The following is an 18,873-nucleotide window of genomic DNA, read 5'->3' as shown; positions in this document are numbered from 1 at the left end:
TTAACCTACAATCCCGCACATCCTTGGGATGTGGAAGGAAACCCACGTGGTCGCTGGGACAACGTGTAAATTCCACACAATCAGCACTCAAGGCCAGGATTGAACCCGGGTCTCTGGTGCTGTGATTCAGCAGCTCTGCCAGCTGTGGCACTGTGCCGCTCGGACCCTTTTTGGACGAGATTAGTGATTAAACCCTGCTGGGCATTGACAACACCCCAGCAAAACATAAATACAAAGGCTAAAAACAAAAAAAATATTACAGGGTTATAATGCGGATGAATTTTATGAAGAAGTCCTAGTGCACGGTCAAAGGCAATAAGAAGTAATTAAAATACGTTATAAATAGCAAGTCAAAACAAATAAGATTAACAAAAAGCTTCTATTGGATCAGCTAAGTGAACGATTGTGGTGATGGCAATAGATTTGAGGGGAATGTGAACGGTTGGTGTGATCATTGACTATGTTAAGTCATTGAAAGATCCTCAAAAACGAGTGGAGAAGAACTCTGAAGTAATGACAGAGATGCCAAATGCACGCTATGTTTCACTCTCGAGAATGAAGAGCCACTGAGCGATAAATCCCGCAGATAACAATGAAAATGTTAATGTTTCTTTGGCTGGACACATGCCAGTGTTCTTCCAATTTTTCAAAGAAGGCAGTGGTGGGACTAAATAATTATAGTTCCATTAGAGTGACGTCAGATGTACCAGGGTGCCCTTGCAGATGCAATGACCCAAGCCATTGTCAGAGAGAATCAACATGTTTGTAAAAGAAAAGCAGTTCATCAATACTTTGAAGTTCTTCAGACTAGTGCAAAGTCTTCTTCGACTTTCAGTAGTTTTTGACAAGGGTTTCCTACAAGTAAGAATCTAGTAATCTGCTGCAGTGAGCTGAAAACGGTCGAATGGCCTCAGCCAGCATGCTTTATCAATGGCAATGAATAGACTCAGAGTCTGGATAACAGTCGTTTCCTCAGGAAAAATCAGAAACAGGAGTGGAGGAAGGAACTGCAGTTGCTGGTGCAGAAGAAGGGTCTCGACCCAAAGCGTCACCTATTCCTTTGCTCCAGAGATGCTGCCTGACCCGCTGAGTTACTCCAGCTGTTTGAGTCTAACTTAGGAGTAGTGCATATGGAATTATTTGCACAAATAATACTGTTTTAAATGTGATCAGTTTTTGTTTACTGTCAGGGCTGAAGATTACTTAGTGCCCCGCAATGTGAATCTGGGTCATTCTTCTATAAGGCGCTGGTCGGGACGCATTTGGAGTACTCTGAGCAAATTTGGGCCCCATGTCTGAGGAAGGATGTGCTGGCACTGGAGAGGGTCCAGAGGAGGTTGACAAGAATGATTCCAGGAATGAGTGGGTTAGCATATGAGATGCTTTTGTTAGCATTGGGCCTGTAATTAGCTGGAGTTCAGAAGGTTGAAGGGGGACCTCATTGAAACTTACAGAATAATGAAAGGCATAGATAGAGTGGATGTGGAAAGGATGTTTCCACTGGTGGGAGAGTCCAGGACCAGATGTCATAGCCTCAGAATTAATAGGCGATCTTTTAGAAAGGAGGTGAGGAGGAACGTCTTTAGTCAGAGGGCAGTTAATCTGTGGAAACTCATTGCCACAGAGGGCTGTGGAGGCCAAGTCAGTGGATATCTTTAAGGCAGAGATAGACAAATTCTTGATTAGAATAGGTGTCAACGGTTATGGGGAGAAGGCAGGATAATGGGATTAGGAGGCAGAGATCATGATTGAATGGCAGAGTAGACTTGATGTGCTGAATGGCCTGATTCTACTCCGATTACGTGAACTTATTGTAACCTGTCAATAGAGTCAATAGTAGTTTTATTGTCACATACGTTAATTGTTAACACAATGAAATTATTTCCCTTATAAACAGTCCAGTCAATTACCACCAAGATCCCCAATTAGCAAGTGTACAGGAATAATCTACTGAGCCACATGCAGGAGGCGACATGTTTTGGTGGCCATTTTCAAAGTTTGTGCTCTCGTTCTGACAAGAGGTGCCTGTTCTAGGCCAGCCCCAGGCTGTGGCGGGCCTCCAGCAGTCTACTTCCTTGGATGTCACCTCCCTTTTCTCGCCCGTCCTTTGTTCCCCTGGACTCACTTTGTTCACCTAGCAGAACGGGTGAAGAATTTTCCACGCTTTCATTTTCACTAACTCACCTGAATCATGATCTGATTTTCCACTGTGGCAACGGCAGGGGAAGGGAGTATTTCTATTGTGGCTCGTTGAGCATCACAACTCTGAGGTGGGATGTAGTCTTTCACCGTGAATCTTTTCTACAGTGCCAACTTTAATTTTCAAGTGTAAACAAGTAAGAGTTTTCGGGCTATGGGACAAAGCGGGTTATTGGGACTAACTGGGGAGCCCAGAACATGCAGAATGAGTCAAATGGTGTTGGATGATTCATTGTGATTAGGTCCAGCCATTAATTCTGCATCCTTTAACTGGCAGAGCACAGTGGACAAGCTCATAAAGAAGACCAACCTTGCACTTGTGGTCGGGACACATTCCTGGCGGGATCAGTTCATGGAGGCCATCACAGTCAGTGCAGGTGAGAAATTTAACTTAAATGTGTCTGATTTGTTGACTGTTTTTAAGACAGGCTATAACTTCCTTTGATCTTACAGTGTGAAACATAGACATGTGTACCAACTGCTTGCCCGTAACTCACAAGCACAAAAACTATCTTGCTTGGGCAGCTTACACCCCAGCGGTATGAACATTGACTTCTCTAACTTCAAGTAACCCTTGCTTTCCCTCTCTCTCCATTCCTCCCCTTCCCAGTTCTCCGGCCAGTCTGAGTCTCCGACTACATTTTATCTGTTTACTTTGTTGTTACCTTCTCCCAGCTAACAATGATCTATTCTACATTTCCTTGATCTCTATTCCCTTTGTCCTGTTTTTACACCTTTCACTTCCTTATTTATGTATCTCGCTCTCCCCTGATATCAGTCTGAAGAAGGGTCTCGACCCGGAAAGTCACCCATTCCTTCTGTCCAGAGGAAGGACATTCGTGCTATTGAGGGAGTGCAGCGTGGGTTCACGAGGTTAATTCCCGAGGTCAACTCAGAGCGTTGTAAATCTGTGGAATTCTCTGCCTCAGAAGGCAGTGGAGGCCAATTCTCTGAACGCATTCAAGAGAGAGCTAGATAGAGCTCTTAAGGATAGCGGAGTCAGGGGGTATGTGGAGAAGGCAGGAACGGGGTACTGATTGAGAATGATCAGCCATGATCACATTGAATGGTGGTGCTGGCACAAAGGGGCTGAATGGCCTACTCCTGCACCTATTGTCTATTGATAGCAGGACTATCATATGATGAAAGAATGGAGCGAATGGGCTTGTATTCACTGGAATTTAGAAGGATGAGAGGGGATCTTATAGAAACAAATACAATTATTAAGGGATTGGACACACTAGATGCAGGAAAAATGTTCCCGATGTTGGGGGAGTCCAGAACCAGTGGCCACAGTTTAAGAATAAGGGACAGGCCATTTAGAACGGAGATGAGGAAAAACCTTTTCACACATAGAGTTGTGAATTTGTGGAATTATCTGCCTCAGAAGGCAGTGGAGGCCGATTCACTGGATACATTCAAAAGAGAGTTCGATAGAGCTCTTAGGGCTAGCGGAATCAACGGGTATGGGGAGAAGGCAGGAACGGGATATTGCTTGTGGATGATCAGCCATGATCACGTTGAATGGCGGAGCTGGCTCGAAGGACCGAATGGCCTACTCCTGCACCTATTGTCTATGTATCTATGTATCTATGCTGCCTGTTCCTCTAAGTTACTGCAGCATTTTGTGTCTACGGTTTAAACTAGCATCTGCAGTTCCTTCCTACACAAACTTGTCTTTGAACAACAGATCTACCTTTCTTGCCATTTCTCATAGCTTTGGATAGATTTCGACACTGTTTGCTGCTAGGATGCAAAATTTGACCCCCCCCCCCCCCCCCCCCCGAATATCACAAATGGTCACAAAGTAGCAACATTACCATCTGGCTAGAAAGCAATAAAAGCTTTTGAGAGGATTAAGTTGCGAGCTGTACAGTTCTGTAGAATCTATTGCTGCATTATGTCAACTAAATAATTATTGTCGAGGAAATCAATTTGAACATCTTGGCTGAGCTGAGTGAGTATAGTGCAGGAAGAATACAAACCATTCTTGATTTGAATGTACAAAATCTTTCATTCAGATGGGTAGGCCTTTGAAAGAATTCCACTAAAGTGACATTGCATAGTCCAGTCTGTCACCCAAGACCATCGTCAGAAATAGGAAGTGTAAGCACCAGGGTCTAACTAAATCAATTGGTCAAATTGATTTGTTGGCAGCACTGAAAAGCTCTTCTCAAAACACACGTCAGCACACACTCTGCAAACACTAGGGAGTCGATTGTAATCGACTTTTCTTCCCGCAATTTCGTTACCAACTGAGTTTGCAAAAGGTGGGAATGCAATAGTGCTTATGCTGCACAGCCGTCCCAAATTTAGTACAGTCTTGGAAAACATTAAATCTAACCCGTGTAAAATCATGGCTTGGAACTGAGAGGCAGCAATGCTGGTAGTGCATATTGTACAGGTGGCACAGTGGCGCAGTGGTAGAGTTGCAGCCTTACAACGCCAGAGACCTGAGATTGATCCTGATTATGGGTGCTGTCGGTATGGAATTTGTACATTCTCACCATGACCCCATGGGTTTTTGCCGGGTGCTCCAGTTTCCCCCCACACTCCAAAATTTTGTGGGTTAATTGGCTTTGGTAAAATTGTTAATTGTCCCTAGTGTGTAGGATAGGGCTACTGTACAGGGATCGCTGGTCGGCAACACCCGGTGGACCAAAGAGCCTGTTTCCACGATGTATCTCTGAACTAAACTAAACTAAACTCCTATCTCAAACCACTGGTGAACCAGATTCTAACTTGATGTCTGGTGCTGCCTACATTGAGTTCACACTTTCATCCTATGACCGCATGTATTTCTAGCAGCTGGTGTGGTATTCTTCAACGTCCCAAGGGCATGCAAGTTGATACATTAATTGTCCACTGTAGATTGCTTCTAGTATAGAGGTGAGTGGTTGTATGTGGGTGAGTTGATGGGATTGTGGGGAGAATAAAAATTGGATTTGTGTGGGATTGGTGTAAATAGGTGTTTTTGGTTGATGGTATGGACTCAGTGGGCTAAAGGGCCTGTTTCCATCCTGTGTGTGATCCCTTGGCTCCAGTTAATGATTATTTTAGTTTACTTAAGGTTAGTATTGTAACGCGTACTGGGGTACAGTGAAAAGCTTTTCTCTGCACACTCACCGCCCCTGGAGATGAGATAGGACAGGATATTCTTCCTTGAAAAGTGATCCCCGTCGATCCCTGTCGAGCTGCTGGAGTTTACCTGACGATCCATGTGGAAGTGCAGACCTCCCCTTGACCCCCAGCAACTTTGATGACTCAGAATTCAGCATGGTTTATCCTTAGGTGTCACAAAATGCTGGAGTAACTCAGCAGGTCAGGCAGCAACTCTGGAGAGAAGGAATGGGTGACGTTTTGGGTCGAGACCCTTCTTCAGACTGATGTCGGGGGGGGGGGGGGGGGGGGCGGGACAAAGAAAGGATATAGGTGGAGACAGGAAGACAGTGGGAATGTAGAGTAGGAGGGCAGGAGGAATCACAGAGGGGGAGCAGCGAGAGAGCGTGTTGTTAAACTCTCATCGAAGAGAGGAGAGGAACTTCTTCAAAGTAGACATACCTTGAGGAGAAATCGCAGTAGAGCGGCAAGGTGTGTAGGAAAATAACTGCAGATGCTGATCCAAATCGAAGGTATCACAAAATGCTGGAGTAACTCAGCAGGTCAGGCAGCATCTCTGGAGAGAACCAATGGTTTATCCTTGTGATTTTACACTCAAGCCCCAACATTGGAGGGTGACGGGCAAATGTCAACCTCGGCTGATTTACCAACACTTTACACAACTACTCAGATAATCTAGCCCAAACCCAGCAAACCCATTATTTGAATGACGAAGAGCAGCAGTGAGAGAGAGCAGTAATTATATTAATTTCCAGTTTTTAAAATTTTAATTGGGTTAATTTAAATATTTAATTCCCTTCTGGGTTTTCTAATTCTTTAAACTGTTATTATGAATTGATACTCTTGCAATAACTTTAAACATTCTTTATCGTAAGGTTAATTTGTAATAGGTTTTGAATACCGGAGATATTCATAATCTTTCAATCATTTTGACAGCTGGTTAGCCGGTGGGTGCAGTCAAACGGATCCGTGGGTGGGATGTCTGATTGGGAAGGCCCTGCACTTCACTGGGCTTCACCAATCATGTGTGAGCCAGGCCAGCAGTGGAGGTTGCATTTGGAGATTATTGCAGATCCTAGACCTTTCACCAGAATTGGGAAAGAGAAAACGTGTTCGTATCCAGTTGAAAATATCAGAGAACTGTTGACATTTGCTCAGCTTGTAGACTGGTTTAATTTGGGTGGTGATCAAATTCTTTGAATGTAAATTTAAATTGCATTTAAGGACTGTCGTGAAAGTGCCAGATATCAGTGTGAATCTCCAGTAATCAAAGCAGTTATTGGGTGCATTTTTATAGCCAACTACAGTTTTTACAAATATTCTAAATGGCAGTCAGGCGAAACAGAGTGGCAAGTCAAAGTGTTAGAAACATAGAAACACAGAAAATAGGTTCTATGGCCTTCAAAATTATCATAGCTGATCATCCAAAATCAGTACCTTGTTCCTGCTTTCTCCCCATATCCCTGGATTCCGTGAGCCCTACGAGCTATATCTAACTCTCTCTTGAAAGAGTTGACTTTAGTTGTCTATTGTCTATTGTCATAGCCTCAGAAACGTATAAGATTATTAAGGGGTTGGACTCGTTAGAGGCAGGAAACATGTTCCCAATGTTGGGGGAGTCCAGAACAAGGGGCCACAGTTTAAGAATAAGGGGTAGGCCATTTAGAACTGAGATGAGGAAAAACTTTTTCAGTCAGAGAGTTGTGAATCTGTGGAATTCTCTGCCTCAGAAGGCAGTGGAGGCCAATTCTCTGAATGCATTCAAGAGAGAGCTGGATAGAGCTCTTAAGGATAGCGGAGTCAGGGGGTATGGGGAGAAGGCAGGAACGGGGTACTGATTGAGAATGATCAGCCATGAACACATTGAATGGTGGTGCTGGCTCGAAGGGCCAAATGGCCTCCTCCTGCACCTATTGTCTATTGTCTATAGTTTATCCCAGATCTGTTTTGTGCTTGTGTTTCTTTATTCATGCCCACCTTTTCTGGTGTGAGATCGGTAACCAACCCTTAACATGAAGGGGCACAGGAAACTTGGAAGTCTCTCCCACTAAAAGCTGTTAAGGTTGCAATAGTCAATGTTTCAAAACTGAGTCTGACAAGTTTTTGTCAAGTATGGATGTTCAAAGTATAGGAGATCAAGAGGTTACACATCAAAAGGAATAGCTGGAGTTAAGTTGAAATTCAGCCATGATTTATAACAAAGACACACAAAGATTTCTTTAAACTACTCCCATCACACAGCTCTCCCAGCGGCAAACCACCCTCAGGCCCTAGAATCTATTTGAACAGCTGTTCGGGTGCAGAGGGTAGAATACTCCACCCTCTTCTTGTTAGTTCAGGCTTGTCGGTCATAGACACCCCCAGGATGCTTGTTCCAGGCCATCATTCCTTAGGGAGGCTAAGGGCCATCATGCTGACCCACCGTTGCCCTATATGTGTGAGAAGCATTGAGAAGACTAATGCAGTTCTTGGGAGAGAGAATAGCCGTGTCCGGTGACAGATGGTGGCTGTCGAGCAATGTTAGCTTTTGTATTAGAGTTGTATTAGACTCATACAGCATGGAAACAGGCCCTTCAGCCCAACTTGCTCACATTGACCAACATATCCCATCTACACTAGTCCCACCTACCTGTATTTGTAACATATCCCTCCAAACCAGTCTTATCCATGTACCTGTCCAAATGTTTGTTAAACGTTGCGATAGTCCCTGCCTGAACTACCTCCTTTGCCAGCTCGTTCCATATACCCCACCATCCTTTATGTGAAAAAAGTACCCCTCAAATTCCTACTAAATCTTTTCCCCTTCACCTTAAACCTATTTGAAGATGCCCAGGCATGGAATGAGGCCTCACAATCTGAATTCCCTTTATCATGTATCTGTACACTGTGGATGGCTCGATTGTAATCATGCATTGTCTTTCTGCTGACTGGTTAGTGCGCAACAAAGGCTTTTCACTGTACCTCAGTACTCGTGATTATATACTAAACTCAACTCAACTCAATGTTAGTAGGAGCACCTTCGTTCCTTTGGTTACCCATCTGAGCTTGTTGTGTCTTTTGACAATGTATGGAGAGGTGTTAGGGATGGTAGCTGATACACAGATTGCCTTCGCAATATGCAGTTGGTCTGGATCGTTCGACCATCAGTGAGCAAGAGATTGTGCTGCTTGCCTGATGCATCTCAATGGAGACTTCTCAAATCCCAGTTGACCCTACAATGGGTGTATCTCCGCCTCATTTACCCCAGTGTTTGTGCAATGCAACCTCGCTTTAATTTTCAGGCTATCCCGCTTGTGCTGGTCTCCCCACCAGAAGAACGAGCGCCTTTCTGTCATTGCTAACAAACCTTGTAATCTTCTTAAATACCTTAGTGACTGCTGTGGAATACTAGCCTAATTGAATGAGATGTGTAGCAGAGCTGGAAACATAATTCAGAGCTCTGAAATCAGAGGGATATATGAGTCAGTTTATTACTTCCATACAACAATGTCAGTCAGGCCTATAATTCTGCTCTTGAGGACAATCTAAATATATTCTAAGACGTTATGGGTTTTTACACTCCATTAATATGTTCAGTTGGCAGTGTGTTTGGCTCAGAGTAATGGGTTCAAATCACACTGAAGCACTATCTGTGGTGCAGCAGTAGAGTTGCTGCCTTACAGCGCCAGAGACCTGGGTTCGATCCTGACTACGGGTGCCGTCTGTATGGAGTTTGTATGTTCTCCCCGTGACTTGTGTGGGTTTTCGCCTGGTGCTTTGGTTTCCTCCCACATTCCAAAGACATTAAAGGTTTGTAGGCTAATTGGCTGCGGTAAAAGATTGTAAAATGTCCCTAGTGTGTAGGATAGTGCTGGTGTGTGGGGGTCGTAGTCGGCGTGGACTCGGTGGGCCGAAGGGCCTGTTTCCGTGCTGTATCTGTAAACTAAACTAAACTAAACCTCTTCCAAAGACGTACAAGTTTGTACGTTAATTTGGCTTTGGTAGTGTGGAGGATAGTGTTAATGTAAAGGAAATCGCTGGTCGGCACAGACTTGGTGGGCCAAAGCCACCATTTCTGCGCTGTATCTCTAAACTAAACTAAACTAAACCATACTAAGAACTGAGGATATAATTCAGGATGCATTCCATGTGAGACCTGATACTCAATAGGATATTCCATGTCGCAAGAAAGAGCAGGGAATGCTGATGCCTTGACCAACGACGCTCCGTTGATCGATAACAGCAGCAATACCCAACGTGGAAGAGGCTGAGAAGTTGCTTGAATTGGTCCAGTGACGAACAGGCAGGTACTGGGCAGGGAATGCACACACAACCCGACACATTGTGGATAGGTCAATATCTGGAATCAAGGTGCTCCCAGGTCTATGCCAAGGTAATTGAGAGGGGTTTTCATTCAGATCACAGAAGGGCAACAGGGTGCAGCAGCAACTCCCTAGGCCACAGCATCAGATATACAAGCAAGAGTCGGCTGCTCTGCATCCGGAATGCAGACGAGATCTGGGCGTCCTAGTGCATCAGTCACTGAAAGGAAGCATGCAGGTACAGCAGGCAGTGAAGAAAGCCAATGGAATGAATGTTGCCTGTCCGTGGGTGCGGGGGGAAGAGAGGGGAAGTTTTGCTGACTCCATCACAGTGAGGGGGTGTTTGGAGTCACTGTGATGGATGTTTGTGTTGGGGTCGGGTGTCCTGTGTTTTTTTCTTTTTTGTTGTGTCTTGTGGCTGCTGAAATTTCGCTCGGTGTTTGTGCCGAGTGACAATAAAGTGTTGTTATGTTATGTTATGTTATGTAAGAGGAGTTGAGTATAGGAGCAAAGAGGTCTTCCTGCAGTTGTACAGGGCCCTAGTGAGACCGCACCTGGAGTACTGTGTGCAGTTTTGGTCTTCAAATTTGAGGAAGGATATTCGTGCTATTGAGGGCGTGCAGCGTAGGTTTACTATGTTAATTCCCGGAATGGCGGGACTGTCGCATGTTGAAAGACTGGAGCGACTAGGCTTGTGTACACTGGAATTTAGAAGGATGAGAGGGGATCTTATTGAAACATATAAGATTATTAAGAGATTGGACACATTAGAGGCAGGAAACATGTTCACAATGTTGGGGGAATCCAGAACCAAGTGCCACAGTTTAAGAATAAGGGGTAGGCCATTTAGAACTGAGATGAGGAAAAATATTTTCAGTCAGAGTTGTAAATCTGTGGAATTCTCTGCCTCAGAAGGCAGTGGAGGCCAATTCTCTAGATGCTTTCAAGAGATAGCTAGATGGAGCTCTTAAAGATAGTGGAGTCAAGGGTATGGGGAGTGGGCAGGAACGGGGTACTGATTGTGAATGATCAGCCATGATCACATTGAATGGCGGTGCTAGCTCGAAGGGCCGAATTGTCTATTGTCTATTATTGTCTATCCCATAACTGCCCTGCCAATTAATATGTTCATGGCTCATCTTTTCCTCTTAGTGTTGTTTACCCCCATTAGCTCTGTATCCTTGATTGTTATGTGCTGGCACAGACCCAATGGGCTGAATGGCTCCTCCTGAGGATTTTTTTTAATCAAAGGGTAGTGAATCTATGCCACAGACTGCTGTGGAGACCAAGCCTGACCCTGGGCCCAGCTGACAGGCCAAGTTAAGACTCTCATAGGTTTCATAAGTTGGAAATCTAAAGGAGAGTGTGATTAGTAAGGGTATCAAGGGTTATGGAGAGAAGGCAGGAGCATCGGGTTGAGAGGGAAAGATTAATCAGCCATGATTGAATGGCTTGATGGGCCGAATGGCCTAATTCTAGAACTTATGATATTCAATGGATAGTGGGATATGGCTCACATGCAGGTGGATGAGATTAGTTTATCATAATGTCTTGTCATGGGCCGAAGGCTCTGTTCGTTTGCTGTACTTGTCTGTGTTCTGTGTTCATCAGAGACCATGTAGAGATAAATAATTAGGTTATGGGGTTGCATTGCAAATGGAGGGTGGGGATGGAAAGAACAGGGTTTGTGGGTGAAGGCATCGGTCGGTGACATGGGAGGGTAGAATTAGAAACGAGGATCAGAGTGAGAGGATGATCACAATTAGCAGCTGGGATGGGTCTCAGATTCTGAGGGAATGGGTTTTAGCATCACTTTCCCTGCAGGGGTAGTTTTGCAGGGAAAACAGTAAGAAACAGCACTGTGGCACAGCGATGTAGAGTTGCTGTCTTACAGTCCCAGAGACCTGCGTTTGATCCTGATCACAGTTGTACGTTCTCCCCGTGACCGCATGGGTTTTCCCCAATTGCTCTGGTTTCCTTCCACATTCCAAAGTCGTACAGGTTTGTAGGTTAATTGGCTTCAGTAAAGATTGTAAATTGTCCCTTGTGTGTAGGATAATGCTAGCATATGGGAATCACTGGTCAGCACGGACTCAGTGGGCCGAAGGTCCTGTTTCCGCGCTGTATCTCAAAACTAAACTAAACTAATTGGAAGTGGGCGAACATCCTGTCTGCCTGAGCAGCTCGTCTTTAACATGTCTGAAGCCTTCTACATGCTCTGAGTCTGATTGTCCATGAGTGGGAACTAAAATACTAATGTGATGATCAACTTGGATTGAACATCATGGACGTTTCACAGCCGAGTTTAGAGCTTTCCTTTCTTGGCCTTTGTCCACGCCGCGTAAGATATCAGTTTTATCATCAAGCCAATATATTAAAGGGATTACAAAGGTGACATGAGAGAATTTTTGACAATTGGTGTAACATCCTTCTATAATTGGTTTTAGAATAGAGTAGATCACCAACTAATCCATTATCAGGTCAGATTGTCATCTGTATCCCTTGCACTCTGTGATAACGTGCTCTGTTTATTCACCATTTAACTCAATGCACAATGTCAAGCCGCTGTAGACAGAGCAGCTGCAGCTCATGTATTCCCTCTGGCGGCTCCAGCTAATGCATTCATAAATATCTGGCAAGTTTGCACAAGGGCAATGAAGGGAATATTGGGATGCATCACAGCATGGTTTGGAAACAGTTCCATCCAAGACACTGCAAGAAATAGCAGAGAATTATGGACGTAGCCCAGACCATCACACAAACCCACCTCCCTTCCATTGACTCCATCTACTGCATTGGCAAGCCCACCAGTATAATCAAGGACGAGTCTCACCCCGATCACTCTCTCTTCTCCCCACTCCTATTAGGCAAGAGGCACTGAAGTATGAAAACACACACCTCCAGATTCAGGGACAGTTTCTTCCCAGCTGTTATCAAGCAACTAAATCATCAACTAGAGTGGTCCTGAGCTATCTACCTTATGGGAGACCCTCGGACTATCTGTAATAGGACATTACTGGACTTTATCCTGCAGTAAACGTTATTCCCTTTATGATACATGCACACTGTGGACGGCTGAAATGTAATCATGCATAGTCTTTTTACTAACTGGATCGCACACAACAAAAAGCTTTTCACTGTACCTCGGTACACGTGACAATAAACTAAACTAAACAAATCTTCAGCACGGGCAAGGAAGTAAGTTTAGTTCAGCTCTTATGTATGGCAAAGCTGGATGAAAATAAACTGTATGAGGGCACACAGTGGCACAGCTGGTAAACCTGCTGTCTCACTGCACCAGAGACCCAGATTCGATCCGAACCTTTGGTGCTGTCTGTGTGGAGTTTGTGCATTCTCCCTGTAATTGCGTGGGTTTCCACCCGTATCCCAAAGATTTGTGGGTTTGCAGAATAATTGGCCTCTGTAAATTGCCCCCAAGCACAGAGAGTTGATGAGAAGATGGGATAACATGGAACAAGTGTGAACGGGTGATCAAAGGTCGGCAGGGCCTCGGGGCACCAAAGAGCCTGTTTTCAAGTTGTATCTCTAAACTAAATAAACGACTGATTCTTTGCAAGTTCAGATGAAGAAGGCCTCTTGAAACATCACAACCCGTCCATCCCATTGACTCATGTTATTCTGATCATGTAAAGCTGCCATGGTTTCACCTTTCCATATCCATATCATCTCCTCTGGTTCTACAGATTTCCAAGATATTTGTGCTCATCTAACTTTGGATCCATTATTTAATTACTCCACCTTATGAGTTAGATGCCTCCAGCTCTCAAAGGCCTAGACTCTGGAATTTCTTCCTCAAATTTATCCAGGTCTCTGTCTCAAACGTCTGGCTGTAGACAGATCTTCAAAACTCACATCTTAGACCAAGGTTTGGATCATCTCCACTAATATAACTGTATTGATTCATATAGCACAATTATAGGCCATTTTGCCCACCGAGTCTGCATGCACCGATATACACTAATCCCACTTAATTTTCCCCACATTCCTACCACTTCTCCCAGCGGTTTTGTTTTTATCTTATCAATAGGAACTTTGCTTTACCCAACCAAATTTGAAGTGTGTGATGGGGAAAATTCCACCTGGAGAAAATATAAATTCAAAAAACGAAATCACAAAAACAATATTTATTCTCCTCTGAATCGTCTTTTTAGTCTGATGCCTGTGCTTCTGTGAGCAGTTTAAAAATAGATTATTTTCAGAATGTAGGACACGCTAGGCAGACAATTGTGTTATGAGGAGGCTGTGGTTTTAAAAGCCTTACGTTGTCAGGAATTACTGGCTTGCCAGTTCCTTTTTTTATCAAGAAAGGGCATGTGATGACATGGGTGCCGAAATTCCCCAAAATAGCATAAATTCTTTACAAGGATTATTTGTGTGAGTGCTTTAAAGGTCATCAGCTGTAGTATCTTCACCATGCCAGTCGGCTTCATTTTGTGAAGGCACTTCTTGGAAATGTCCAAACAATTCTACAGCTCAGCAAGCTATTGTACGTTCAACATTTAAAGTAGCAGATGGGTAGGTATTGATCTGAATGGGAGGCTCACAGCCATGAGTCTGGATCGCCCGAAACTCTTTGGAGTTTTTCATTTGTTCATCCTCCGTTGCTTTAGGAAGTAACTAGACGGGCGTGGACCCATTGGGTCCAAACCTCTCCTCCGGGCCTGGCAACCCCCATTGGGCCCAAACCTCTCCAGCGGGCCCGGCAACCCTCCCCTAACTGACGACCCGTGGACCAGTTGCCGGCCGGGGAGTCTCCCCTGGGGCCGTGGGCAGGCGAAGGGGGAGAGGAAAGGGGAGAGGGAGCCACTCACCCCAGCCCCGGGTGGCCATCGTGGCGGCCAGAGCGAGCCGTGGACCCGCTGGGTGCAAACCTCTCCTGCAACGGCAGCTCGATGGCGACGGCCATCTTCTTTGACCCTCTGCCGCCGCACCACGGGATGCAGATCAGGGGCAGGGCTCGCCAGGACGGGCGCTGGGACGGGTGCCGGGACGGGCGCCGGGACGGGTGCTGGGATGGGCACCGCGTCTCCCGGCGGGGGGGGGCGCATTTATTAAAGTTTATTAAGTTAATTGCTTCTTTTAAAATGTAACATAACTTGATCAATCGAGACCACAGGCGAATGCTGAGTAGGGTGGGCCTAAAATTGTTGCACTGTCGTGTACCGTTTTGGCTGTATTATAAACTGACTGACATATGGACTGTGGGTGATTGAATTAACATTTTGTTCAAGATGGCAGCGCCGTTGTGTTTGGCTGCCTGCCACTGTATGTTTCTTTTTTTTCCTAGTCAGATGTGCAGCTCTTTGGTCAACGTGGGTTGTTTTTAAATGTGCTATACAAATAAATTGACTTGACTTGACTATATGAACCAACATACGTACAAATATACATACAAGATGAGAGTTTTAGTAATATAATAATAGATAACAGAGAGTTTGTCTGCAGAAGGTCTCAATCTTTGTTATATGTAGTACCTATCCTTCCTTTAGGCTTTAGACCTCAGAGATACAGTGTGGAAACAGGCCCTTTGGCCCACCAAGTCCGCACTGACCAGCGATCATCCCGTACACTCGCACCATCCGACACACTAGGAACAATTTGCAATTTACAGAAGTCAATTAGTCTACAAACCTGTAAGTCTTTGGAGTGTGGGAGGAAACCAGAGCATCCTGAGAAAACCAACACGGTCACCGAAAGAACTTACAAATTTTGTGCACGCAGCACCCATTGTCATGATCAAATCCGGGTCTGTGGCGCTGTAAGGCAGCAACTCTACCATTGCGCCACTGTGCCGCCCACATCAAACTGTGAGTTTTCCCAACAATAGCTATGATCCCTATTGATTACAACAAAGAGGATGTTTTATTTGGTACTTGGAACATAGAATCGTGCAGCATATCAACAGGCCCTCTGACTTACAAGAGAAGATACTGAGCTGGAGTAACTCAGCAGGTCAGGCAGCATCTCTGGAGAATATAGATCGGTGCCATTTGTGTTGGGACCCTTATCTGCATCTGCAGTTTCTAACGTTAGCCCACAATGTCCATGGCAAAACTAACCTCCTCTGCTTACATGTGATCCATATCCCTCTATTTCCTGCCCACCCATGTGCCTATCTAAAAACCTCTTAAATGACATGTTAGTATTTGCCTCCACCACCACCCCTGGCAATGTGTTCCATGTATCCACCGCTCTCTGTGTAAAAAATCTTGCCCAACACCTCTCCTTTAAACTTTACCCCTCTCACCTAGAAGCAATGCTTTCTAGTCTTTGACATTTCCACCCTGTGAGAAAGATTCTGACTACTGACCGTAGTCATTGTCTATACCTCTGTTACGTGTCCCCTCAGCCTTCGAACTTCCAGAGAAAACAATCCAAGTTTGTCCAACCCATTTGTTGTGTGCAGTTTTCTGATGTATATAAGCAAAATCGTCATAATTCACGGGTTAAGGCTGATGTGGGCAGGAACTTGTGGATAGCATTGAAGCTAATGGCAATGCCATATAGCAATCATCCTTCCACCAATGTGACCAGCTCTGTATAATTCTCTACATGAAGGTCCAAAGCCCTATCTATGTTCCAAAGCACCAGTGCTCCTAGTTCTGGTCACGCACTTGGCACAGCACTCCAGACCCCTGTTTCAGCAGCACCCTCCCGAGCCCTGTTTTTCCCATTCACCATGTCTATTCCAGTCACGCACCGACTATTAATATTTCACACTGACCATTGACAGGATTTTGAATACAGCCCTTTACATGGTAAACGGGGTTCACTGGATAACCCCAGGTGAGGGCTCTGGAAGCACCTGCTCTCTTAACAACACTCCCAGTATTACACGGCCAACATCATTAGTACGGCACGGCACAGTGGTGCAGCGGTAGAGTCACTGCCTTACAGCGCCAGAGACCCAGGTTCGATCCTGACCATGGGTGCTGTCAGTACGGAGTTTGTACATTCTCCTCTTGACCTGCATGGGTTTTCCCTGGATGCTCTGGTTCCCTCTCACACTCCAAAGACATACAGGTTGGTAGGCTAATTGGTTCAGTGAAATTATAAATTGGCCCTAGTGTGTAGGATGGTGTTAGTGTGCGGGGATCGCTGGTCGGTGCAAAATCAGTGGGCCAAAGAGCCTGTTTCTGCACTGTATTGTTAAGCTAAGCTACATAGATCTGCAAGTCATTGAATAATAAGATCTGAGTGTAATTAGTTAAGTGGGAATTCAATTCAATTCTTGTCAACGTTCTGTGTAGCCTTTGATCTTCAAAATAAATAGCTTAGAGGTCAAACCAAATCAAGCTGAAGTTCTGCCTTACAGGCCTATTGTTGCGAAACCAGTTTGCGTTTGGTCGAAGGTGACTGCATTTAATCAAGCTGTTGCCATTATTTACCTTTGGACTGGTGGCAACCTACGTTCAAGTCACTCCCTTCTCAACACTGATTTTTATAATGCTTGCCATATATTTGAACAGTTAATGGGTCACATATGGTATTTATAACATTAAACTAGCAACAGATTGAGTCTGAGTACATGGGCGACGTTTCGGGTCGAGACCCTTCTTCAGACTGATGTCAGGGGGGCGGGACAAAGGAAGGATATAGGTGGAGACAGGAAGACAGTGGGAGATCTGGGAAGGAGGAGGGGAAGAGAGGGGAAGTGGAACTATCTAAAGTTGGAGAAGTCAATGTTCATACCGCTGGGCTGCAAGCTGCCCAGGCGAAATATGAGGTGATGTTCCTCCAATTTCCGGTGGGACTCACTATGGCACTGCTCCATCCAAGGACCCAAACAGTCTTTCCAGGTGAGACAGAGGTTCACCTGCACCTCCTCCAACCTCATCTATTGCATCCGCTGCTCCAGATGTCAACATATTTACATCGGCGAAACCAAACGCAGGCTCGACGATCGCTTCGCTCAACACCTGCGCTCGGTCCGCGTGAACCAACCTGATCTCCCGGTGGCTGAGCACTTCAACTCCCCCTCCCATTCCCAGTCTGACCTTTCTGTCATGGGCCTCCTCCAGTGCCATAGTGAGTCCCACCGGAAATTGGAGGAACAGCACCTCATATTTCGCCTAGGCAGCTTGCAGCCCAGTGGTATGAACATTGACTTCTCCAACTTTAGATAGTTCCTCTGTCCCTCTCTTCCCCTCCCCCTTCCCAGATCTCCCACTGTCTTCCTGTCTCCACCTATATCCTTCCTTTGTCCTGCCCCCTTGACATCAGTCTGAAGAAGGGTTTCGACCCGAAACGTCGCCCATTCCTTTTCTCCTGAGATGCTGCCCGACCTGCTGAGTTACTCCAGCATTTTGTGAATAAATACCTTCGATTTGTACCAGCATCTTCAGTTATTTTCTTACAGAGTCTGAGTACATTATCGGTAACACATGGGGCAGCATGGTGGCGCAGCGGTAGAATTGCTGCCTTACAGCACCAGAGGCATGGGTTCGATTCTGACTACGGGTGCTGTCTGTACAGAGTTTGCACATTTTCCCTGTGTCTGCGTGGATTTTGTCCGGGGGCTCTGGTTTCCTCCCACCTTCCAAAGACGTACAGGTTTCTAGGTCAATTGGCTTCAGTAAGAATTGCAAGTTGTCCCTGGTGTGAAGGATAGTGCTAGTGCCCTGGGAGAGCTGGTCGGCGTGGACTCGGTGGGCCGAAGGTTCTGTGTCTGCACTGTATCTGTAAGTTAAATAAACAAAACTAAACTAAATCTTATAGTTTGTGTGAAGTTCCTTTGGCTATCATTTAAGCAACGCTGGTAAATATTTTTAAGATCAGCAAGCGTTAGATTCGCAGTAGTTTATTTGCATGTAGGAGCACTAGCAATTTTCTGTCAATTTGTTCCTCTGGCTACAGCATAGAGAGGAGCGTGTCCATTTTGCTTTAGCCCTAAGAGTGCAGTCAGTGCTGTTGATAAGCATTCATGGCGATAGCTGATGTCAGCTACCTGGCTTTAAAAATTCAGCTATCTCAACTCTTGCCATTTCCAAAGGAGAACAATGAATACTAATTTACCAGGATCAGGCAGATGCAATCAATATCAAATTTACTCCACAGGAGTCCAGTTGGAGTGCTCAGACAGAAGGATGTCTCTTGAATGCTTTCAAGTGACAAGGCAGACTTAATTTCCTTGCTGCCAGAGACTGATTAGTCCCTGGAGAATCGACTGCTGTTACTTTAGAGCTTTGACACCGGGAGGTTTGTGTTGAATCATTGAGGACGAGAGGTTGGT

General features: G+C 45.2%; 1 protein-coding gene across 2 annotated transcripts in view; it reads left to right on the top strand.

The window, feature by feature from the left end:
* slc8a3 (solute carrier family 8 member 3) overlaps positions 1–18,873 on the top strand; it is a 371,642-nt gene that overhangs the window by 329,880 nt on the left and 22,889 nt on the right. For both annotated transcript variants that reach the window (XM_078406259.1, XM_078406261.1), the window contains exon 6: positions 2,477–2,576. In XM_078406259.1, the coding sequence (XP_078262385.1) occupies positions 2,477–2,576 (100 nt within the window). The remainder of the gene's footprint in view (positions 1–2,476; positions 2,577–18,873) is intronic.

The sequence above is a fragment of the Rhinoraja longicauda genome, chromosome 10 (assembly GCF_053455715.1).
Source record: "Rhinoraja longicauda isolate Sanriku21f chromosome 10, sRhiLon1.1, whole genome shotgun sequence".
NCBI lineage: Eukaryota > Metazoa > Chordata > Chondrichthyes > Rajiformes > Arhynchobatidae > Rhinoraja > Rhinoraja longicauda.
The sequence above is the reverse complement of the archived record's forward strand: the minus strand, read 5'-3'. Positions and strand labels throughout refer to the sequence as shown.